This window comes from Strix uralensis, chromosome 16 (genome assembly GCF_047716275.1).
Source record: "Strix uralensis isolate ZFMK-TIS-50842 chromosome 16, bStrUra1, whole genome shotgun sequence".
Classification (NCBI taxonomy): domain Eukaryota; kingdom Metazoa; phylum Chordata; class Aves; order Strigiformes; family Strigidae; genus Strix; species Strix uralensis.
Genome location: NC_133987.1, coordinates 14,177,569 through 14,201,928, shown reverse-complemented (window position 1 = coordinate 14,201,928; position 24,360 = coordinate 14,177,569). Strand labels below are relative to the sequence as shown.

At 42.9% G+C, this 24,360-nt stretch overlaps 2 protein-coding genes across 8 annotated transcripts in view; one reads left to right on the top strand and one right to left on the bottom strand.

Moving 5' to 3' along the window:
* MARF1 (meiosis regulator and mRNA stability factor 1) overlaps positions 1–2,506 on the bottom strand; it is a 37,655-nt gene extending 35,149 nt beyond the window's left edge. For 5 of the 6 annotated variants that reach the window (XR_012631110.1, XR_012631111.1, XM_074885803.1 and 2 more), the window contains exons 1-2: positions 2,419–2,506; positions 885–1,092 (exon numbers count right to left, since the gene is read on the bottom strand). Coding sequence is in view for 4 of the 6 variants with exons in the window: in XM_074885803.1 (XP_074741904.1) it covers positions 885–1,031 (147 nt within the window). In the remaining 2 variants the exon portion in view is untranslated. The remainder of the gene's footprint in view (positions 1–884; positions 1,093–2,418) is intronic. The other variant, XM_074885800.1, reaches the window with a different exon arrangement.
* NDE1 (nudE neurodevelopment protein 1) lies at positions 2,456–23,874 on the top strand. 2 transcript variants are annotated; one of them, XM_074885805.1, is made up of 9 exons: positions 2,456–2,570; positions 12,377–12,506; positions 13,863–14,016; positions 17,142–17,290; positions 17,632–17,768; positions 18,825–19,004; positions 20,088–20,179; positions 21,212–21,348; positions 22,480–23,874. In XM_074885805.1, exons 2-9 carry the CDS (start codon positions 12,421–12,423, stop codon positions 22,571–22,573), a joined length of 1,029 nt encoding a protein of 342 aa, XP_074741906.1. In that variant the 5' UTR covers positions 2,456–2,570; positions 12,377–12,420; the 3' UTR covers positions 22,574–23,874. The 2 variants fall into 2 exon arrangements, with proteins under 2 accessions (XP_074741906.1, XP_074741905.1); XM_074885804.1 differs by lacking the exon at positions 2,456–2,570 and adding an exon at positions 7,438–7,495.
* The last annotated feature ends 486 nt before the right edge of the window (positions 23,875–24,360 follow it).

The window sequence follows — 24,360 nt, the reverse complement described above, 5'->3', positions numbered from 1 at the left end:
AGAGCTTTAGGCCAACAAGAACAACTTTTATTTTCCAAACTGAATTTCATGCATTTCCACTACTCAGTAATGAATAATTGATGACCCAAATTCAAAACCATTCCTCTGTACCTGATGCTACATCTTAGGAACTGAAGATGCACTCTGCCAAAAATCTGTTTGGAACTAGTTTATATATTAAATTCCAGAATTTATGGCAGTTCCCTTTCTAACTCCTGACACATGAGAATAGCAATACAACAGGATACATGTTTATCGGTTTCCCCCATGTCTTTTATGGAAAGTCAGATTGAACATACACGAGTGTTACTTAACAGCTGGAGCTTGCTTGCTCAAGTAAGTCATTGTGTTGTACTATTCCTTCTATTCCTTAGCACTTTGCATCTTAACTGTATAGAATCATACAGTTACAGAACAGGAACATTTAAAGAAATGGAAACAAGGAAAAAATAGACATTCATGAAGAACAGTATCCACAACTACTGTATCTACTATATAATAACAACTCAGAAAATTCTAAATTTGGCTCCAAGCTAAACTGATAAAAAACTGGAAGCGTGAAGACTACTTCCCTTCTCTACTCTTCAGCAATAACTTCACAGAGCTTTCAAGAAGCTGCCTTATACACTTTTTAAGCAGTCAGTTGTCAAACAGTAAAGAGTATAGCCTGCCAAGCAAAGCAACTTGCCTGCTTTCACCAACACTGATAAGAGATGTGAACACAACTAAAGACCTTAAATTCCCAGGTAGATTTTGTACTTATGACAGTAACTGTCGTTTCCTCCCCTCCCCACTTGCCCCCTTTTGTCAGCAATAACACTGCAGTTAGTTATACCACTCTGTACCAGGATATAAACTATGCTTTCAGTAAAGCAATGAATTACCGTTTTTGCACTGCAAGGCAAAGACTTTTCAGCAGCAGAAAAACAATTAGAAAGTTTCCAGAGCCACGGTTTAGCATCATTCTCTTGTTGCTGAAGCCATCCGAACGATCTATTGCAGAGGTTCTCTGTCCTGTTTCCTTCCATCATACAGCCAAACAAAAAGGTTCAACATTCTTTCATCCCCCCTTCCTTTCATTCTTCCCACCTGCTAAAGAGAAAAAAAAATGTATGCTTTAAATAACTTTTAAAGTAAGACAGAGAAAAACCATGATGGTCTTATGAATTCCACTACTGTTAGATCACTGAACCTGCATTATTTATGGTAAATTTAATTATGCACATGGGACATGGCCTTCACTATTCCTGTTTAGTACAGGAATGTTCCTCATAATCTGCAGCACAGGTGAAGTAGTCTGAGAAAAACACTGTTTAAGTCCATGGCTTTAACTACAGAATCCCAGAAATGCACTGCTGCTGACACAAAATAATTTCCTGAAACTTTCAGTGCATGCTCCTGGAAAGAGAAGCCAGGAGGTAAGTTTTCCGAGAACAGCTCATCAGTAAATACAAAGTAAGTGCAGCTGAACTCAGCTGAAAGAACTAAACTGCATATTCATTGTTTTTCCATTGGCTAAAAAAACTATATATACCTGTACTAAACACACAGTATTTAGTATTTAAACAGAGCTTTAAATTATTAAAATTATTTACAAATACTTCTAATTCTCAAGCTGCCCCAGAGCACACAACATCAATTTAGCTTTAGGGAACCACGAAGCAACTCGTTTAAGGCCCAGCCACGCTGTACCGGAAAAACTATGATTAGCGACGAAGTCTTCTTACCCTCCAATCATGTACTACATTCATTAGACTACAGTCCTTCCCTTTTTTTGTATTTAATGTTAAACGCAATAATCATGGAATGCATTTCATCGCATTACACTTGCCCCAGCGTTATTTTTAACAACAAAATATGGAGTTTTTTTTAAAAACAGAAATGTTTATTCATACAAACCCTAAGTACCCCAAAATTACGTTGTATAAAATATTAAGTTGAAGAACTCTACAACTCTAGAGAATGTTTTTTTAAAAAATGTCTGGTAGCACCACTTCGTTTAGGAACTAAAACGGTAACTGAAAAAAATGAAGAGTTACGTTAACCACATCTGTCCGCGCTTTGCCCTCTGTGGCTGGCAGCTCCCTGGGTACTTCCAGCTCGGCCCGGTCTGCAACCCGGGGGGCCGCGGCGAGGCCCGACCCTCCCTCCGCCCACACAAACAGCCCCACCGTGCCCCAAGGGGCTGCCGGGCGAACGGCCGCTCCCGCCCGCGGGGCGGCGCCGGGCCGAGGTCGTTGTGCAGCTCCGCCCGGGGGACGGGCTGCTGCCCGCGAGGGGAGCGGGCCGCGTCCCCGCCCGGCCGCGACGTTCCGCCGGGGCCTCCCCGTTGCCGCAGGGCGGCGGAGGCAGCCCCGGGCTAGCGGGAGCCGGCGGGCCCGGCTTGGCGCTGCTCTGCCCCCGCCCGCCGCGCCTCACCTGAGCCGCCCCCAGCGCCGCCGCCCCTCACATGCTGCCGCAGCCCCCCACACCCCTTTGTTGTCCTCCCTCCTCCTGCTCTGCTCCTTCTGCCGTCAAGCGACGCCAAGCGCCGGAAACCAGCTCGCTGCCGCAAAGACGACTGTCGTAATGTAACGCAATGCTCCCCTCCCTCCTCCTCCTCCTCCTCCTCTTCCTCCCGGGCGCGCAGCGGGCCGGACTGGGCTGGGAGCGATGACTTTTAAACCTACCCTGGGCCCGGGGCTCCCGGCGGCCGCCGCCGGCGTGCGGGCCGGGGCGGGGCCCGGCGACACCCCCGACCCGGACTAGAGGGGCTGCGGGGGTGTCCGCGCCCAGGTGGAGTGTGCCTGCGGCCGCCCGGAGGGGATGAGGGCGGCACCTGAGGGGACGAGGGGGACCCCTGAGGGGACAAGGGAGGCCCCGCTCAAGGACACCTGCTCCCGCTTACACTGCGAGCCCCCACCTTACACCGAGAGGGGGTCTCGGTCCAGGCACACCTGAGCCCTGGCCTGCAGGGCCGGGCAGAGGGGTGGGAGTCGGCCCCCGAGGACTCTTGGGGAAGACCTGTGGAGGGGCCTGGCCTCCCGGCAGGGACCTGAGCTGCTGGGCTCGCCGCTCAGGCATGCGGCAGGCAATGAAGTTGCCACGGCGTTGAACTGGGCTCTTACTGGTAATAACTTTTGATTCCTTGTGCAGAATTTAAGCTTTCCCTTTGAACTTTTTTTTGCACACACACAAAAAAGCCTTGGTAGGTTGCCAGGGATGGACAGTTTTAATCGTTTTTTAAGAGCATGTTCAGTTGAAGGCACTATATAGTTCTAAGCCTGAGGACAGCAGTTAAATGTCAGTACTGTTCAGAAATCTGTTCACTTATTTTAACAGAGAAGTGTTTGACCTCTTTGTACTGTCCTCTGGGTCACTTTGGACATCATTAGCTGTGTATAAAGAAATTCCCTAAGTAAAATATATACAGCTTAAAAAATATAAAGTGATTACTGGCTAACAAAAAAGAGCAAGCTTCTAAAAACCACTGGATTAGGCATTAGTGTGGTCCCCACCCCCTCATAAAACGCCTTGGTCTGCTGGCCAAACAAGCATCAAGAAAAGGGTCGGCCTCCGCTGCTATCTCAGTTTTAATAACTTGTCATTCACTTGGTTTGTTGCTGTAGGACAGTGCCTTAAAAGCACCTGGCTTGCCAGCTGATCATACACTGAAATGCACAGCTGGGTTACCATAACTATGTCTGGTATGGATGACGGTGGAAGTCTGTGGTGAACTCTACTAAGTAAACTTTTGCCAGTGCCAGTCCCAGTTACAGATACATATACATGAATAGACAGAAATTAAGGTATAACACTAACATTTATTAAGAGCGAATATATGAAAGATTAGAAAGAACAGTAAAATAGTAAAAACAGTTTGCAGAAGTGCAAGAATACGAGGTTCCATACTTAAAATCCTTACAGCAAGCAAGAGGGGAGTCCCTGGGATAATGGTAATGTAGAAGATTCTGTGCAGAAAGCATCCCCGAAGCATCTGACAGTCTGGGGTCTTTGTACCTGTTATACCCTTTGAGGAGAAATCTGATAATCATCACTCCCATGTGTGGAGAGATCTGATAATCATCGTACACATGTATGGGGAGGTCTGATAACCATCATACACTCACACAGTTGTGGATATTTTGGTCTCACAGGCGTCTTTAACAACTACACAGTTGTGTTCATGATCAGCCCATATATGGATAATTGTGGCTCATTTGTAACGCTGAGCTAGCTCTTTAGCTCTGTTATAATCTTGATATGACAGGAGGGTTGTATAGCTTGTGGTTTGATATAACAGGAGGGTGGTATGACTGTGGTTTCTTCTGTCCAGTAGTAACACCAAGTAACACCAAGCTAGCTCCCCAGCTCTGTGTAACCTTTGACCTGTGCCCAGAATCACAGTCATGGACAAGTTTATAGCAACAGTAATGACAAGGTCTAAAGTCTTGCGCAGGCCAAAGCCTAATGTCATTCTGTATCATCTGCTGATGTGGGTAACACTGGCAAACCATTGAAGATAACTGGGTTTTATTCACTTTAGGATTTTGTAACTTTCCACATTGATTTTTTTCCTCTTGAATGCTTGTGCTACTAATAGTCCTTGTCTCAACAATCCTGCCTCTATTTGTAATTTTACTTTTCCTGTCTTTCTACAGACACAGCTCTGTCTCACAATTTAACAGTTCCCTCAGAAGTCTGGGCCAAAGTTGTGAAGCAAATCCGTATCATAGAGGCTGGGCTTGCTCCTTGCCATGCAGGTAGCTGAGCACCTCCAGGAGCGGGATTAATGACAGAGTGGGGTAAGGGTCCACTTTTTGGTGGCTCAGTACCTTTTGATCATAAGTGACATCATGGTATTAGGCTAAGTTGACATTTTACCTTCACCTTGCCTAATGGGTTGCAGCCACCAGCAAGGTTAAGAGTCATCTTAGTGACAGTGCTGATATCTATGTCCAGTCTTGCCCCTGCTACCATGGTTCACTCAGGGTATAATGCTGCTGTGTATCAAGGCCTTGCGTGGTGGCATGTTTCGCTTTGCTTACCAAGCCAGCAGTATTAATGAGCGTTTGACAGTTTCATCAAAAGTTTGTCAATTCAAGATATCAGAAGGGTTTTAAAGTAGTGAGAATCTGTTTCTTGCTTAAGCTTACGCAAATCCAATTCTACATATACAGACTGAAGAGAATTATGTAACATCTTTAAAGAGACAGAAATAGGTTTCATTGATGTTAAATACTTGCTCTTCAGTGATAGCAATATTTCCATATGATATTCTAACACATGTTTGTCACATCCTGTTATAAGTATTGGTAATCCATTAAAAAAAAATGTTCAGTAGCTTGTAATGACAATTGATCAGCTCAGCTGTTCCTGTTCCATCCGTAGAGTGAGTGGTTCTGCGGTGAGTTAATTCTTGCAGCAAAGCGAGTCTTTTTTCTCTTAAGAAGCTTATTGCCAAAAGATAAAGTATTGCAACCTGATCAGAACTAAAAGTGTATCCATTTTTGCCCACTTAGCTTTCATGGAAGAATCAGTGTGTCATTCTCGTTAAAATAACCACCACATGAACCCTAGCACCACAAAAATCTGCCATTTCTTAATTATTAATCAGCAAACTAAAAATAAATGCATAAAATAATTTCTTCTTCTCCTCTGCTAATTTTAAAATAGACAAATGTTCTCGTTCTTCTTGCAAACAAGGCAGTAATTATAGTAACCTTTTCCTTAGTATTTATTGCTTGTGTACAGTAGTGCCTCTGAGCCTCTGGCATTTGTTAGGGTGCTGTTACACTGTTTTGGAATTGGATGAGAGGCTAAACAGCTTCCTCTGAAATCTGAGAATTTTTGCTTTTACAAGTATTTCAAGATGAGAACTATTAAAAATACTCAGGTGTACCTTTGATATCATCTGTGTACTCACACTATCCTCAAAGGATTCTTTGAAGAGTTGAAGTAAAATGTCCCAAACTTGTGAACAATGTATACATTTTTTATTACGGGGGACATACTATGATAGTATGTGGTTTCTTTTCTGTAACTTATCTGATATTAAAGACATTCTTCAGTAATGACAGAACTTCAAATTGCTATTAACCCAATTTTTAAATACCTAATTTAGTTTTCTATTCATAGTTGTCTAACAGTTTGTCTTCACTGATTTCTGCTGAACATCTGACCTCAAAATATAATTATTTAGCTGAACACCTGACCTCAAAGTATAATTGTTTTGCTCATCCTTCTCAGTTAAATTTATCTTAGTTATGTGGATAGATTTTTTTCAGTGGAATATTCTTATACAAAAATGTCCATCCTCTTTGTTACAGTCCCAGCCTTGTTCTACAGAGTCTTTGGCAGAGGCACATTCCCAGTTTAGACAGTTACGTCTTTTCAGGATCAGACTCGGCTCCAGGGCTGGTATTGCCTCACAGTAGTAAATGAAACTGGGATTGGGGCCCTGCCTGTGGGTGCCTATCATCCGGCAGTTTGTGAAACGTGCTGCAGGGGTGTGAAGTGATACTCGGTGACATATGGCCATATGTATGTGGGCTGGAGTGTATCTACACATATGTGATAATTTGTGTTTTTGTTTTGACTTGGGAAACAAATGCCAGACACGCCTAATGACCAAGTGTTTGTGTACACTGTTGGGTAGGAACACACCTAGGGCACTTGAAACAGCCTCTGCATACCTCAGCTCCCTTCACATTGATCCTGCGTGGTGAGGGCACAGCAAGTAATTTATTGGCTGCGTTGAGCTGCAGCTCTGTCCCATTGTTGGTGGGGAGCTCCTTCCCCCTGCGGATGCTTGTGGCTCATTTTCTGGAATGATGACATCATGCTGAGATGTAGATGAGTACAAGTGTCTAATATTTCATAGACTGCTTTGTCCTTGCGACACAGCTTCGGTGACACAGAAGCCTGTTCCTTGGTTGTGAAATGGGGACTTTAGTCTAAAAATGTTGCACTGGCGTTTAATAGTTATGGTTACTGTCTCACCACTTGGTCTTTCAGAAGAGAACTTTGAAATAAAAAAAATTTAAGTATTTCTCGTTTAGAACATTTAAAGGGGAAACATGTATTTAAGATTATAGCATGGTGGCAACTGCTGATTTATACCCTTAACGTCTTAGAAGATGCAGGCCCTTGTGCACACCGTGGCTCGTCAGTGCTGAGGAAAGGGTTTAGAGTGGCTGACGCGTGCCAGGGCAGAGCGTGAGCATGCACAGAGCACGCAGCCGAGGACAGCTCGTCACTCCCCGCCTGGGGGGTCGCGCTGGGGGGGGGCCGGGCTGGGCCCGCCCCGGCCGCCGCCGCCGCCCCCAGCGCCTTTTGAAAGTAACGAAAGTTTCCAAACGTGCCAGCAGGCGCGCCCTGGCGGCGCTGATTGGCGGAGCCCCCCGCGGCACGTGACCCGCAGCCAATGGAGCGGCCGTGTGGGGCGGGGCCAGGCGGGGCAGAGCGGCGGCTGCCGGCGCGGCGCGAGCTCGGCGGTTCTGTGGCCGCGGCGACGGTGAGAGACCGCGGCTGCCCCCCCGGCCGGCGGGAGGGCCGGCAGCGCTCCCGGGCTTCCCCTTCTGGCGGGACGCCCTTGCTGCGGGTAGAGGAGGGAAGGGCGGTTTCGGTGCGGCGCAGCCCCTCCTGGTGTCCCGGTCCTGCGGCGGTAACTGGGGCAGGGTCGGGGAGGCAAGAGGAGCCGGAGCCGGGACCCAGCCTGTCTGCGGCCCCCCGCCCCTTCCCGCGTCCTTCCTTGCGACCCTGCATCGCCTGCTGCTTCGGGAGTTGCTTTTGCAGTTGCTGGTGCGGAGGGGAGGGGAGCGTGGGAGCCGTGCCCGCTGGCGGAGCTCCATCCCGGCTTCGTGCTCCGACTGGGAATGGGAAGCCCCAGAGCGCTGTCTAGCTGGCCTCGGCTTGCAGCTGGAAGCATCAAGGTCAGGCGTTTCGGGACAAGAAACTTTGCGGGGTTTCCTTAGGAATTGCTGGAAACTCAGAAGTATTGGAGCTGGACTGGTGTCTGAAAAGATGAGGGCTTTGCTGAATTAAGCCTTTTCGTAGAGAAGACCGTGAGAAGATGATAACTCTTTTTAGTGTTGGCTGTGGGATTCCTTAGTAATCCTGGCACTCCCATGACCTCTTCCTTGTCTTTCTCCTTGTGGTGATTTTCTTTTGTATTGCTTAAACAAAAGAAAATAGGCCTTTGTGTTACAAGAGGACCCTTGCAAGGGGACTGTTGTAAGAAAAATGTAATTTTCATAGGATGGGAAAGCTACATTTCTGGGGTAAAGAGGAGTTTTGGTTTACAGTTAGGAAAAAATGTCTAATAGGAGCTTCATCATCTCTGCTGTGGATAATTTAGTAGTGTTTATGGTACTCTTTTACTTTTTTATTACAATATGAACTTCTCTGACTCAGACGATCTGGCATTGCTGCAAAGATAGACCAATATTGTTCACCAAGCTAAAATGTTATTTAAAAAAAAAGTATTCCGTATGTAGAGTTGTTTTGAGGTCTTTAAATTAGGACTGAAACAGAATCGAAGTTGAGGTCTTCATGAATTTGGTGAACTCAGACTCTGATTCCCAAATTGAAGTGTCTGCAGTAATTTTGTGTGTGGCTTTTCTTAATGTTGTTTTTTTTCCTTAACAATTTGGAGTTCTGCTCTCACTTGTATGAAATTGTTTCCTGCAACGTTTACGCTGAGGTATTTTTCTCCTTGCAGAAGTCCATTCCCCACCCATGAACATTTCCACTTCCTGTATGATGTAGAGATTTTGTAATATCTGTGACCAGCACTTGTGCTGCTTGCACGCAGGAAGTCTGGCCAGATGTCTCTTCTGGCTTCATGTGTGCGAAAACAAGTAAAGTGCAGCCAGTGTGTGCCTGCTACAGACTACGACTTTCTCTCTTTGTTTTTTCCATGTTTGCCAATGTTTAACAAAACATTGGTAAAACCTCATTTACCCCTCTTGCCCTCCCCTCTTTTGTAGTGATCCTAGACAATGAGTTCTTAATTGGTTTAATTAATTACTTTACAGGCATTTTGCATGCTGTCTCCAAGCTGTTAAAAATCAAAGGAAGAAGGCAGCAGGGGGAGAAACAAAAAGTCAAAGCTCTACTTTTTCTGCAGGCAGTTTAGAAAGACTTGTGAGTGGGTTTTGGGTTTTTTAACGCAAATTTCAGAAAATAAGAAGAAGCTTTAATACTTTGTCTGAAACTTGGAGTTTTGCTTTTCAGTTTAAGTTTGTATCTTTCATCTTTGGTTGGTTTGAAAATTTATGTGAGCTAAGATGTAGTGCAGCTGTACAGGGAACTTAATAGGTCTCCCTTATGTGTTGTGGACAAAAAACATGTGCCTGTGGCATGGGACAGTAGTGAAACAATCTCTGCCATGTTGTGTCATCTCTGTGGAGTAAGTATAGGTCCACAGTCCTTCCATGTATTTGCAGTTTAACAATTAATTTTAAATTATAAGTACTGTTTAGTAATGGTAACCATGAAACAAAGCGTACTCTTAATGGATAGCATCCTTAGTGGGTCCACAATCTCATGTTTACAAAGACAGAAACCAAAAGGGGCAGCATCTTTATGCTTCTGTGGAAGTTACCAAGGTTCTGTGGAACTCACCAAGGTTCTGTGGAACTCTTATATTATAAATCTCATGGCTCAGATAGGGAGAGTTCTTTTGTATGTGACTATATAATCTTAAAAAATGCAAATCAGTGCGTTCTTTTAGTCCTTCCAAAGTGCAGTGTGAAAACACAAGTGAGAGCCAGATATGAGCATATTCAAGCTTTTGAGGCCAATGGGAGCTGTGTCTTTTGGTTCAAAAGGGTTGTTTGAAAACTTTTGGGATCAAGATGTCTTGCATTCCATCTTTATTTTGTCTGACTTCTTTTTGTTGACTGTCTGAACACCAGTATGGAATTTATTATAATGCTTGTGTCAGAAGAATTCCTCTTTGGAGACTTCTGAAATATATTTTAATTTGTGTAACAAAACCAGGCATACCCTGGGTGGAATCTCTGTTCTTGAAGAAATCAGGAAACTTCCTGTTGTCTGAGTGGTGAGAAATCACCATCTAAAGGAAACTCTGGCTTGCTGTTCTCTGGAGTGGTTTGACCACAGCAATGGATGCCGGTGTTTCTTGGTTTCTCAGCGCACCTGCATCACTTTGTGTCTGACTCTCCCTCCCTGTCCCTCATCTGTAGAAGAGAAAATTTTTTCTTCACAAGTGTGCTGCAGGGATTGGTGTGTGTCTGCACAGTGCCTTGAGCATAAGGACATCAAAGGCGCTTTCAGTTCACTTAAAAATAATAGAGTAGATGTGTTGTAACCTATCCTAAGTCAAGAATGCTAATTATGCTTGGTCATGATTTTCTTTTTAATGGGCAGGGGTACTATTTGGAAAATCATTCCTCCTTACTCACACTTCTTTTCCTCTTCTTTTTCCCCAGTGCATACTTCTGTAAATACATACAAAGAGCAGCAGCCTTGAGACTTCTTGCTAGAAGTGTGTCAATACATCACACAGTGGCTTTATTTGTTAGAAGGAAGACAGGTAGCTTTGTCTAATTAACATTTTGTGTTGAGACAGTTACAAAAACTAAAGCTTAGTAACTTTCCCCTCACCTGCCAGCTCCCCTTCTAAATAGTAGTGTAATTTCTGTGAGTGTGTAGCAGAGGTGTGTGGGCACAGCCCAGTTAGCTGTGACAGCTGCTTACTCTTTGTTCAGTATTCTCCTGAAAATCACCTAGGCTGTGAGAAGGACTAATGCTTTGCAGCATTGTTTGGGTATGTAAGAATTGGGCTTTAGATTGCCAGACTACTTTGAGTACTTGGTACTGTTGTGTGTAGTAGAGGTAAGAACTACTTGTGTTTGTCTCAGTAAAGTTACTAGATAGATGGCCGTTAATCCTGTTTAAACCAGGTGACTTTCTGGAGAGGAAAGTCTCAACACAGGTTATGAATAATTTTTCCATTGAGTTGAATAGATGTGCAGTGGATGCACATTTTCTTTAGCTATGACATGCTCAGAAGGTCTACTCCAGCATTTCCTGAGTATCACAAATAAGAAAAGTAGATGGCAGGACTGATATCTAAATGATCTTTGAAGGCTTCACCTATTTTCCTCTTTATTCCATCAGGATTACCTCTAGGAAATGTTTTGCTCAGTAGATCTGGAGTTGAAACTTGGTAGAACTGTGTTTCTTCAGTCATTACATTTCAGTGATACAGCGTTCTGACAACTGCCATTGTAGTGAATTGTTCAACTTTACTTTTATTTACTGTTCTTGATCTATTTGGCTATTAAGTTGATAATGTCTATGTGGAATCCTTGCCTCACCCAGGGTTGGGCATGGACAGACTATCCAGAGCATTAGGTTTGATGTTTCTCCATTGTCACGGCTAATTCATATAAAATGATATTAACTAGTGACCTGTTTATTAGAGTGCATCATGCACATCAGAGGGCATTTATTTAACTGTGGTGTCTAGATACTTAAGTCTTCAAGTGGGAGTGGCGAACTTAAGTTCTTGATTCCCCTGTGGCTCTTCCATGTGTCATTCCCATTTGGGACTATGTCTCTAGACTGGATTTGTGCTGGCACAGGGACAGCTGGATGGTCTGGATTGTTCACTGGGTTGCTACAGTCTATCTGCATACCTAGTCCAGCCAGGTGGTATCCCACTAAAACCTCTGTGGAGCTTTTATCCTTACTTCCCTGGGAATTTCTGGAGCTCCCTTCTCCCATGGCTCTCTGAGGTATCCAGATATATTGTGGCTCTCAGCTGTACATGGATTGTTATATTTCAGGTTTGAAGTCGGGTAGCTTTGACTATGTTGACCTAGGGAGAAATTTTTCATGTGCCAGCAGTTATATCCATAAAAAGCTTAAGTGTTCCTGGTAATGTTAACACAGGAAATTAGTATCTTGAGTACCTTATCTGTGTCTCTGAAGTTTCTCTTTAATTTCATGGTAAGTGTCTTCAGGGTTGTTGAAATCGACCTTAATTGCACTGTCTTTGGAGCTGAAGTTGCGCCTGAGATGTCTTCTCTTTCACTTGTGTTCTGTGTGCATTGGCACAGCTGCAGCTGAAGTTTGAGGTTTGGCGCTCTGCTGCGTAGTCAGAGAGTGGGGAAGGTGCTTACTGCTGGGGATGTGGTGTAAGCATCCAGCAGACTTGGGAGAACTGGGGAAAGGGACCTGATTCTTTCATTAGTGTTTCTTTCACATTTACGGTATATCTGACAGAGCTGTGTCAAGGCTGGTCTGTGGTTTGGTCTCCAGGTGTGCAGTGACTTCCTGGGAGGAGGGGGGCACTGCTCTGCAGCGAAAAGTACTGACATAGCTCACTGCATTTGTTCTTATCCTTGATCCTTTCATTTTCCAGGGGGGGGAAAATGACACAGGAGTGCTAAACTTTGAGGACTCATCATGGAGGACTCAGAAGGACATCACTTCAGCTCAGTGGAAGAGGAAACCAGATACTGGAGAGAGTTGGCTATGAAATACAAGCAGTGGTAAGGCAGTGGCTTCATTCCTCTTAAGCTGTTCAATAGGGTGCATAATGCTGCATGCAAAGACATAGGCAGCACCACACAGAAGTAGATTCAAGGTGGTTCAGCTGTCTTGAGCAGTAGCAGTAGCAATGCTCCTGCACAAACTACAGCAGCCCAGAGTCCTTGATGCTTATTTGAGCAGTGAATCTGTGCTGCTGTGGCACTGCTGGTGTTGGCCCTTGCTTTGGTTTGAGGAACTGTGTGTGCTGAAATTGTGCCTCTGACTGCAGTCTGTGGGCAGCCCAGGTAAATGTAACTCACTGCAGAACCTTGTTGAGGGTGGATGATCTAGGCCATTGCAGAAGGAGATGCTGCTGTTCACTCTTTGTATCTCTGTGTGGATCAAGAATAATTTGACAGCACATAGGTGGAGGAGGATCAACTGGGAATGGAAGTACTCTGCTCTTCCCTTTAGCTCAGTATGTTGCTGTAATGGGTGAAAAAAATCCAGATTTTTTAAATGCTGGTGTTGGTGGGTCCTTTCTTAGACTAGGTGTTCAGACTTCTACACCTACCTGAAAGGAGGTTGCAGAGAGCTGGGGATGAGTCTCTTTAACCAAGTAACAAGTGATAGGACAAGAGGTAATGGCCTCAAGTTGTGCCAGGGAAGGTTTAGACTGGATATTAGAAAGCATTTATTTCCAGGACAGGTTGTTGGGCGTTGGAATGGGCTGCCCAGGGAAGTGGTGGAGTCCCCATCCCTGGAGGGGTTTAAGAGTAGGGTCAACTTAGCGCTGAGAGATATGGTGTAGTTGGGAACTGTTAATGTTGGCTTGATGGTTGGACTGGATGATCTTCAAGGTCTTTTCCAACCTAGACAGTTCTGTGATTCTGTGCCTTTCAGTGCTGCTTGTTTAGGTTGCTGTAGGATTATTTCAATAGAATTGTTTAAGAATATAAGAACATCTTTCCTTCCATCTTTTTCTCTTATTCTCACCTTTACTAATTGAAAATGGCTTTGTTCATATTTCCAAATAAATAATTGAATAACAGATTAAATATGCAGATGGCAGTGGACAATGTACAGGCTAAAGAGACTCCATGTGTCCTCAACAACTATAGTGTGATAACAGACTTTGGGATTTTTCTATTTATTTGGGCTTCTTTTATTTGTTTACCAGCTTACCATGTGGTAGCTTTCTGTGCTTGACAGGGAGACATTTGCATATGGTCCTCTCTTCCTGTTGAATACATATGTTGGAGAAGGGCATAGAGCTTTCTGTGTTAAAGGGCAGTATTTTTTATACCTCGAGTATACAAGAGAGATTTTTTTCTTTGTTCGTTATGATGAGTTCTGTTGCTGGAATTGCTCTTTAGTGCTGAGAATACACAGGAGGAATTGCGTGAATTCCAAGAAGGAAGTCGAGAGTATGAAGCTGAACTGGAGACTCAGCTGCAGCAAACAGAGTCCAGAAACAGAGACCTTCTGTCAGAAAACAATCGTCTGCGAATGGAACTGGAGTCAGTTAAGGTAAGAGTGGATGATGCATACAGTAGCTGTACATCCTCAGTGCAAAAGTGAATGAGACAGGCATGTGCAGGTTCAGCTTGCTTTGTGGACAGGGACCTGCAGCACTACAAAGAAGTTGAACAGAACACTGCAAAAAAAGTATTGAAAAATTAGGAAATACTAATCTGTTGTCTGCTTTGAGGGTGCTGGACTCCTTGGAAATGCTCCTGAACCTCTACTTGCAGGTTGTGGCTATGTGTCAGGGTAGATTTGCAGTAGAGTGGAGAGTAAACATGAATGTAACAGAACTGCTGTTTTTTTCCTTCTTCCATTTACTTAGTGCTTTTGTTCACAGCTTTCTTGCTGTCTGCATTGTGCAGACACAGATAATATTGCAGAACAATCAAAATATAAACATTCTAGCTGTGTTCTTGCATTACATAAAGCTCAGTAGTTTTAAACATTTGTTTTTACATAGCTATGTGTTTATTATGTAGCATTTCAGATAAGCTGGGAAGCAGCAGCCAGTGGGTAACATACAGAAGTAAGAGGCATAAACCAGTTTCTGTCCTGCTTTTGTTACTGAATCTGTCTGTACTTGGGGAAAAATAATTTATCCTCTTATGCTTCTGTGAAATTAAGAATGACCTGAAAAACATTAACTTCCATAATTATAAAACGTAAAGGATATGATTCTGTGATTCTGTAACTTATTGAGATTGAACTTCTTACCAGAGTGACTTAAGAAATAATGAAGCTATATAGAGTGTGAAGAGTGAGTCTGACTCATTTCAGTCTCATTAAAGATGCTGCTAGTCCCCTGTGCTGGTTGACAGGTTTAGGAAATGCTGGTAAGTTTTCTTAAACTTGAAAAAAAAGAAGTCACTGAAATTGGTGTGCCTTTTAAAGGTTTGATCTTGTTGACCTTTTACTCAAAGGTGAGGTATAGTCACCCAAGAAACACTACATTGTATTTTGTAGGCTAGGTCATTATCTGTGGAAGCAGAGATGAATTTAATTACACTTCTTCTACTCAACTGGATACAGTAATGACCTAATAGGAGTGAAGATATTTGTATAAGGATTATTCAGATTTTCAACCCCTTTTGTCTAAACTGTTGTCCAAATTACTGTCTTAAGGAAATACTCTTCTGTCCCAGGCAGATGCCCTGTCCCTCTAGCACCAATTTAGTGATCCCTGCCCTGCTTCTGGATAGTAAAACCTCCAAGGCTTGTTTCATTGTACTTGTTATGTTGCACTGATCTTTGTTCTTCTTGTATTAGTGCCTTAGCAGTATTAAATGCTCTGCACGTCATATGGAGTGTTGGTCTACTGTTCCATGTAGCCACATAAACCCATGGAAGCTGATGGGTCTGGGGAGAAGGCATAAGTTTGACAAAAATAAAACCTGCAGTTCATGTAATTGAGGAGGGTGTGGACTATTTTCTTTTTTTTAGAGGAGCTAGGATGAGAGGAGGGGACAATGAACCAGCCAAAGCAGTTAAGAATAAAAACAGTAGGAAACAACATAGAACTTCAAAAAGTGGAGGGTAAACATATTTTAGAAAATCTTAAATTATTCTTCACAGTAGATAACTTTATTAAAACATATTCTGCTTGAAACAAACCTTTTAACAATTGGCTATTCATGCAGCCTGAAAACTGCAGTAACAGCCTGCAGCGAAGAAACAGAGACTCCATTGATGGCCAGATCAGCTGATAGTTTATTACAATTGGCTAAAAACAAAGACTCAAACCTTGCAGTTCTGGTCTTTTATCTGAATCAATTCAAGAGCAAAGCATTAAACTCGTGAAGCTATTGAGCAGCAGTGTTAACTGAGCCCATCAAGGGTTGGTGTCTGCATCTAGGTCAACACTAGTGAACTTTGCCAGGCCCACACAGCTTGTGGCTTTGAGCTTACCAGACTAAGTGTGTGTGCTTGCTCCCCCCTCAGAAACCAGAGTTCACACTACTTAAAAATAAAAGGGAATAATGATTTGGAGGGTTTGTTTAGAGAGTGCCAAAAAGCTAGTTGAAAGTAATCTGCCTCTTAGGGTTTGGGGGCTCTTAAATTCAGCATGTAACTATGTTTCAGAGATCCAGAATTATAGCTGTGTCACTGCACTGTAATCAAATAAGAATTTCTTAGTTCAGAATGGGTATCTCTTTCTCTCCTCCTTGTCTATGCATTTCATGTGCTAAAATAGCTATCTTCAAATTATCAGTTGTGCTAGACTACATGCCGTGGTTTTCAAATTCCAGTGCATGGATTAGTTTTCAGTGACTTCAAGTGTTGTACTTAAATTCTGGATGGAGAAAGCACTTCAGGAATGTTACTTATACAGTAATCATGGAGTTTCAAAAAAATCTCTGGCATGTTGAAGTGATCTGATAGCAAGGTGGTGGAGTATAAAGCGTTGCAGTAGATGGTGTGCTGTGAAGCTTTCCCTGTCACTGCTAACTCCGCGTATATATAGCTGCAATATCAGGAGAGAGTGATGGAGAAGCTAAGCCTTTTTCCTTCCCTGTGCCTCTCAAATGTACCCTTGTGTACATGCTGTAAAGGGAGACAGAGTTTTAGATTCATATCCAAAGCATGTTGCATAACTGCACCTGAAACGTTTTGTGATCTAGAACTCTGAACCTGCTTTGGGCTGATGAAACCAGAGGGGCAGTGGAGAATCCTGCTGGTTTCACAGCGGTATGTAACAGTGTCACACTTGGATACTTTTTTTCTTGTACTTAGGCTCCTAAGTACTGCTTGACTTTTTATTAGAGTTGAAAATAAGTGACTTCTCTTGTATCCTGCTTTGTGTGTTGCTAAAGCTCTTGGGGCTCAGAAATTATGCTGAGTCTTGCTGTCTGGGAGAGCAAGGAATGACCCTGTGCTGTGGAGGTCAGGAACTGCTCCCTGGCACCATTGTTTGATAAGGAGTGACTGGAAGAGCTCTTGTTTGCTGACAGCCCAAAAGCATATGAGTAATGAGTAATTGGCTTTGTTGGCATTTTACCATATGTAAGGTAATGTTTCTCGAAGAACTTCACAGCATCTGCCTCTGCCTTTAAAGGGGCTCAGACAGTGCCACAGAAAGAGAACACGCATTGCTAACTCCCTGATGTCCTGCTTGATTTGCCTTTGATTAGGAAAAGATTGAAATGCAGCATTCGGAAGGATACAGGCAAATCTCTGCGCTGGAAGATGACTTGGCACAGACAAAAGCTATTAAAGATCAACTTCAGAAATATATTCGAGAACTCGAGCAAGCAAATGATGACTTGGAAAGAGCAAAAAGGTGACCCAACTTCTGTGTTTTCTTTTTCCACCTCTGTTCTGTCCTGTGAGTGGGGTGTCACTGAGCTATTTGTGATGCTGTGCTTGGCACTGCCATTCTGAACTAATCACTTAAGTGATGATTGTGATGAAGACGTTTGCGGCAGATGGGAAATGTGATAAATTTTTTTCTCTTCCACTCCCTCCACTGCACTCTTTCATATCTTACAAGCTAAAAAAAATATTAATAAAACAAAGCAAACCAAACAAAAATGCAACATTATCCCTTTTGTTGTGAGAGAGGGTGTTCCTCTATGAGCTTGAAGGATCTGATAGCGACATCTTGTGCACTCTTTTTTTCAGAGCCACTATAATGTCTCTGGAGGATTTTGAACAGCGTTTAAACCAGGCTATTGAAAGAAATGCTTTTCTGGAGAGTGAGCTGGATGAGAAAGAAAACCTTCTGGAGTCCGTGCAGCGTCTGAAAGATGAAGCTAGAGGTTAGACAGAAATTACTTGTATCTCTCCCTTTCTCCCCTCCTGACTTGTAGCTGTTCAGTCATCTCCATATATCTTAGAGGTTGGCTTTTAAGTTTGCATCTTCTCAATCCACTATCTGAAATGCGGAAGCTTCAAGACTGTTCCCCCCACTCCTTGAACTCCTGACCTTGTTCCAGAGCAGCTCATAGAAGCAAAAGTCTGTCCCAGCCTTCTCCTAATCTGTGGTAATGCTTTAGTGGGGATTAAGAAGAGCCAGTCCAGCTGGGGCATGTGCTGGTCTGGCTTCCTGTAACCCATGAAGGTCAGCTTTAATAACGATTAACCTCATTCTTTCCTGGCCTGTGAAAAGTGGAGTCAATAAAACACTAATGGGGCAGTAAAACAGGAGGGCTGTGACTGACTTCTAGTTACCTTTGAATAGCCTCATGCACTAGCTGCTTGATATCTGTCAATAAGGCTGGGTGAGAAGAGCTGGAAAAACACCTTTTATTTTCAGATCTGCTCAGGTTCTGTGCCCTTGAGTGGTTTCCATAAGCTACAGCCAGGCTGTGGGACAGCAGTGCTTTATCCCTTGGCTAGATAATGATGTGGCTTCCACCTGGCCTCAGCTCAGGTTTCTTTCGTGTGGAAACCAGGGTAGAAGAGAAGAGGGTGCAATAGGTAGGAACTCAACCTATCAGGGAGCTGGAATGTAGCCAAGGTGTGCCAAGCTGCCTAACCTCAGTCTTGGTGTGCCTCTGCTTACCAGCCTGTAACATTTGGAAAGGAGTTAATTCCCTGCCTCAAAGGGAACCTTGTAAAAGGTATGAAAATTGAAGCCAGATAATAGCAATTGAACTAATACTACAAAAACATCTTGAGCCACAATCCTAGAAAAGCCTTTAGTGATAATCCAGATTCTGAACATATGCCTGAAGTAATCTTTAAAAGGATAAGTGACTTGACTTCACTTCCACAAGGGGGGAAAAAAGCTCTTTTGAACTAAAGATTCTCACCTGTTTTTATCTTGGTGGATACATACTCCAAAGCCTTGATATGTGTTGCCTACTTCATAGATCTACGACAAGAGCTTGCAGTGCAGCAGAAACAGGAGAAACCCAAAACACCGATGCGAACTACCCTGGAAACAGAAAGAACAGACACTGCAGTTCAAGCATCCTTATCTGTGCCTTCGACTCCCTTGGTGCACCGGGCACCCAACATGAACATATCCACCCCTGCGACATTTAGGAGAGGTGACTGACAGGGAACCAGCACAGAAATACTATTAGCTCTTGTTTTTACTGTAATTTCTGGCTAAGGGAGGAAATAAAAGAAGGGAGCAGAGTTGAGTGTTTTGGTTAAATACACCTAAATCCAGTCACCATGGTCTCACTAGTCATAGACTGTGACTTTTGTGGGTTTATTTACAGACTTTTCATTTCTATTTGACTTAAACTGTCCAGCAATAATAATTGTGAGGGATAAGATGAGCTGTTGGGACTTTACTATTAGTTCACAACTGTTGAAGAGATGTTGGGCTAACTTAGGGGAAGGATTTTAAAAACTTCAGTATGATCTTTAATGTCACACTTGTTACTTGAATTGGCTTCTCTGTGAGAGTAGGTGCCCTTTGAGAGAAGCTTTCTTTTTACTCTGGAACAGCAGGACACTGACAAGTCACCCTGGATTTTTGTACTAAATGACTATATCTCTGCTTTCATGTCAATAATATCAGCTATTTATTTTTTGTGAGGACCAATTATTTCAATATTTGAAACCTTTAACACTAACTCTTCCTTCTTACTTAAAAAGCCAGAAATTCGTGTAACTGTGTTCATGTGTATGTGTAAATGAGGGATTCATACCATCATATTCTGATGATTTGATATTACAGCTCTGAGCTCTAACCAAGTTTGATTGTGGGCATTGGTATGCTTAACCTAAAATCATGTGGTTTGTGTGGAGGAGTTAATGCTTCTGTAAAAGTGAGAGGATTTGGTGATTTGCAGTAAAATGAGAGATGACGGTGCTCTCTGAAGACACATCCCTCTGGTCCCACTGCAGCAACAGAGATGCAAAGTAGGCTGGTAGAACAAATCTGTAGAAACCAAGCCACAGCACATCTAGAGACTTTAGCTTAGGACAGTGTAACTTGAGCTGTCTCAGGGAGACAGTGCTTCATATTCCTAATGGATATGAAAGATCTGGAGATGAGATACAAAAAGATGAAGATACTGATGTTTCCTCTGCTCTGCATGTTGGGCTGTCTTTTGACTTCCAGTGTCAAATTTTTTTTTTTTAGTGAGTAATGTATCCTTCTTTAACTTGCCCTGCAGGTCTTGAGGACAGTTATGGTGCAACTCCTCTCACACCTGCTGCAAGAATATCTGCACTTAACATCGTGGGAGACTTACTGCGAAAAGTGGGGGTGAGTGATTACCTGCTAGTCAGTGCTCTTGGATAGGTAGAGATGTCTGAAACTGCAGCCAGTATTATTTATGCTGCTGCTCAGGGGAGACCAGAAGGAGTATCTTGCCTGCAGGTTAGCTAAGCATGGCCTTGAAATGTGATCTGGACTTTGTATGTTTCTGACCAACCCCCAACTAATTGTTATCCACGTTGTTATCCACATGGAATAAGATCTTCCTCTACAAATTTCTGAAAATGCATATGCAGAAAGAATAAACCAGCAGGAGTAAATTAAGGAGCAATCTGCTCCTATGAAAGGCAGAGAAGAAAGCAGGCTGATGTCTGCTCTCCGGGGGGCTTCTGGTGAACCATAAGAATCCAGTAGTCTTTTGAGCAAGACCTAATGTCATATTAAGCTGTAGTTTGACATTTAAGGTAGTGCTGTTGCTGGAAAAGTTATCCCATGACTTCCTTCTGTTTTCTCCCTTATACCCCAGTGCTGTGTTGATACAGCATTTATATGACTTTTTGGGCTGAGCTGCAGAGCTGATACAGCTGAAGAGTAATCCAGCAGCAAAGGTGAGGTGATCTAGGATGGGAGCCTGTGGTGGAGAATAGGGTGCCATTGGCTCAGTTCCCTCAGGTATACCACCTAGTACATACAACCTAATATGTGTGTAGGGAAGCAGAGAGCTCAAATGAACATTTAGTAATCTAAAACGTGATGCCTGTAAGAAAGATGTCAAAATCTCCCTGAGGAAGCTGAAGATTTTGTGTTCCTGCTGGTGAATAGCATCAACTCCTTAACCTCCCCTACAGAAACAGCGATTCATCTTTAGAGGAATGACTGGCTTCATCTCTTCAGAAATTCAGAACTCGTGTTGCACTGGGGCCTAGCAGGTTCCTCTACTAGACAACTCATTCTGAAAAAACAAACAAACAAAAAAAAACCCCCAAACGCTCTTAATGCCGTTTTGGTGTGCCACAATGCCATCTTGTGAAAGAGAAGAGTGATATCATCTGACACTTGCCTCATCTGTGTTTACATTAGGCTTTGGAGTCCAAACTTGCATCTTGCCGAAATTTTGTGTATGACCAGTCTCCAAACAGAACCACAGTGTCCATGTACATGAACAGAGATGTCCTTGAAACACGCCTGAGTCCTCATCAGCCTCTGTGTGATACAGGGTGAGTGCTGTTCTCTGCTGTTGTGTCTTTGGGAGAACTGTTGGTGTTAGAACTTAGTGACTGGTACTGTTCTATTTAGAAGTATATCTTTGTTTTGGTAGAGACAGATTTGTTTTTGAAAGATAGGGAATTAGTTATTCAGGATTATGATTTTAATGTTTCAGATTAGTTTAAAATTTGGAATCACTAGTTGCTGAAATTCAAAGATTAGCTGGAATCAACTTCTGAAAATCCACAAATTCGAAGCAAACGTAACATGTATTTTATTATAAACCCATTGTTTAAATGGAATGAAGTACAATAGAGGAGCTCTTGCTTACTGGCTCAATTTGGTTTATGCTATTGGTTTATGTACAAGTGATGTCTCAGGAACATTATGGTGTGTAGGGACTTCCCTTAGCACAGTTAAGATTCTCATTTATAGGAGAACTGGTGAAAAAGCAAATAATGAGTTCACTCAGAATGCTTTACTGTTGCTAAGATCTGTTTCCAAGAACAGCTGACAGGAAGTTACCTGACTCAATTTATAAATTTGTCTGAACATTTGAACTGTTTAAAAAAACAAAACAAAAAAATCAGCAAGGTTATCACAAATTGCAGTTCAGTGTCTGTTTAAACCCTGCCAATCCTGTACTGCACATTCTTTAGATTCTCTGTAAATTAAGTGCCTACGGTACAGTTTGTTCCAGACTTAATTATTCAGCTAGACCCTTGCACTGAAGATACTGGTTTGGCCTGTTGCTCAGTGTTCAGAGTTGTTGTGTGGAAAGAGTGCTCCACATTGTGCTTGTTATCCCAGCCTGAGGAGAAACCTCATGAAAGCTCCTACAAGAAAGCTTCAAGGGCCATACGTTTACATATTCACGCAGCTGATGATATATCTACTGCTGTAATACTAGAGCTGAAATTCCAACACCTGTAAAAGATAGCCTCTCGTTACTCAGAGGGAAACAGAGCCCTGTGTTACAGTGGAAACTCAGCCCGGTTAAGCAGTGGGCTCACTTAGTGCTCAGAGTGATATTCTCTTACCTGTTGATTTCTCAAGCTGAGTGGTGTACTCTGGAAGTGACCAGTTACTCTGAAGGTGGTAACTGAGCAAGAAATGCATTAACTTCTATTTTGTATTTGCAGGTTAGTGAAACGCCTGGAGTTTGGAACACGGCCTTCAAATATTCCAGGACCAATGAGCCATCCCTCGCAAAGTGTTGTCAAGATGCTGCTATGAAAAGCCTGGCTGGCTTTGGAATAGGAAAAAAAAAAAAATTTAAACTTTAGTTTTAAAGAGAACAGGCAGCAGTCTTGGGATAGGTGAGAACTGAGCAAGAAGCTGCAATTGGCAATGGCCTCCTGTGGCCTTGTTTAGTCTGGTCTCTTGGCGGAGTTCTGTGGGTAGTATGATAAAGCAATGCTGCCTAGCAGTGCGGGGCTTAGAGTTGCTTCCTACATCAGTTGCTGTACGTAGCTCCTTGGAAGTTGTTTCTTTCGACACTGCCAGTCAAATCCATTGTCCCTCTACCTACAACAGACAGTATTCCCTATGCAGCTCCTCAGGCTTTGGCTTTTGGTGTTAATACAGCACTATGGTGTTCTGGCTTAAATTCTGATTGTGCTGGCCTTCTATCATTGGTGTTGTGTGCTGCAGTCACCTGAATTAGAGGAGTGTTTTTATGTGGAGAAAGGTGTATTTCTGTGGGGAAGCTGCCCAACTCTTGTGGGATGTTTGCTGGTCAGAATCTTGCTATGCAGAAACCTGCCTCTATAGTGGTAAGATGCTTCTGTAAGCTATGATTTGCCATTAAGAATAGGTCATGGTTAAAGGTGAGGAATGCCTAATGCTTAAGAGTACTTGGGAGATCCCAGAGCTAACAGCAAGATAGAAGACTTTGGACTGGCTTAGCATATAAGACATCTCTTTTTGCCATATTGTGGCTCATAAGGCCTGGCTGTTGTAGGAAGCAAGAGACCTGATTAAGTTCCTAGTTCTAACATCTTAATGGGTGGGTTTTACTGCTTTCCAGACCTCCCTTTATTAATGTGCCTTGGGTATTAGTGATTTTTTTCTTGGGTTTTTTTTATGAGAATATATGCTTTTAGCTCTTACTCATTTAGACATGTTTTTTAACCCAAAAAGTCCTTTATGCTAGACAAGTGTATATGACTAGAGGATTATTTTTAAATCCCTTTTTTCCCCTATAGAATATTACAGCATTTTAGTTTGGTTTTTTTAAATGGAGTAGGTTCACTCACAGTATTAATGTACCTTACGGAAGCCTGTACTTGCAAAAATGATCATGACTAAACAATTTATGGTTTTTGCAAGGGGTGGGGTAGGGAGAGCTTACTTGACAAAAGAATGCATAAATGGGTTTGGGTGTTTGGGTTTTGTGGAATTTTTTTTAAGAAAATACTGTGAAAACAGTCACTGTTGCATCCATTTCTCTGGAATGGGAAATAACCACAGATCATTCCCATATCTACAAAGTTGGCTTAACTGGGGAACAGAATAAAGCTTATTTTGAATGCTAGTTGTTGATTCATTTTGAGTTTTTTTGCAAGTTGTCACTGTGGTTTATGCACAGATGTTTGCTCCCAGTTTCTCATCTGTTTCTGATCAATGAGGCTAAAAGAGACGTTGTTTTGCTGAATCATATTTAAAGATTTTCTTACACCTCTTCTCATGGTTTCCTACCCTAAGGTATGTAAATACTGACATAGCTAAAGATGCCTCTGGGATTTACAGTGGTTAGTATTGGCATTGGGGGCTCTTAAAATACCAAACTCTGGCTGTGTTAACATGATTTTTGTCCTTTCACACAGGGAGTTGACACTTTTCTTACCCATAAGGAGCAGAAGCGTGTGCGCTATTTTGTTAGTTGTGCTGACACATGGACTGTGGTTCAGTGAACTCTGTAGCCTGGAGGAATCAGTCAAGACAAGTTGCATTTTCCTTATCTTGCCAGAATTTGCCTGCTTGGTGAGCAAGTTGGCTTGCAGTCAGATTGAGACATAGCC

What these genes read in the sequence shown, in the direction of transcription:
- NDE1 (XM_074885805.1), top strand. Translation starts at nt 12,421, where the DNA reads ATGGAGGACTCAGAAGGACATCACTTCAGCTCAGTGGAAGAGGAAACC. An exon ending in TGGAACTGGAGTCAGTTAAG is followed by an intron (nt 14,017 to 17,141) that starts GTAAGAGTGGAT and finishes GCCTTTGATTAG; the next exon opens with GAAAAGATTGAAATGCAGCA. An exon ending in ACTTACTGCGAAAAGTGGGG is followed by an intron (nt 20,180 to 21,211) that starts GTGAGTGATTAC and finishes TGTTTACATTAG; the next exon opens with GCTTTGGAGTCCAAACTTGC.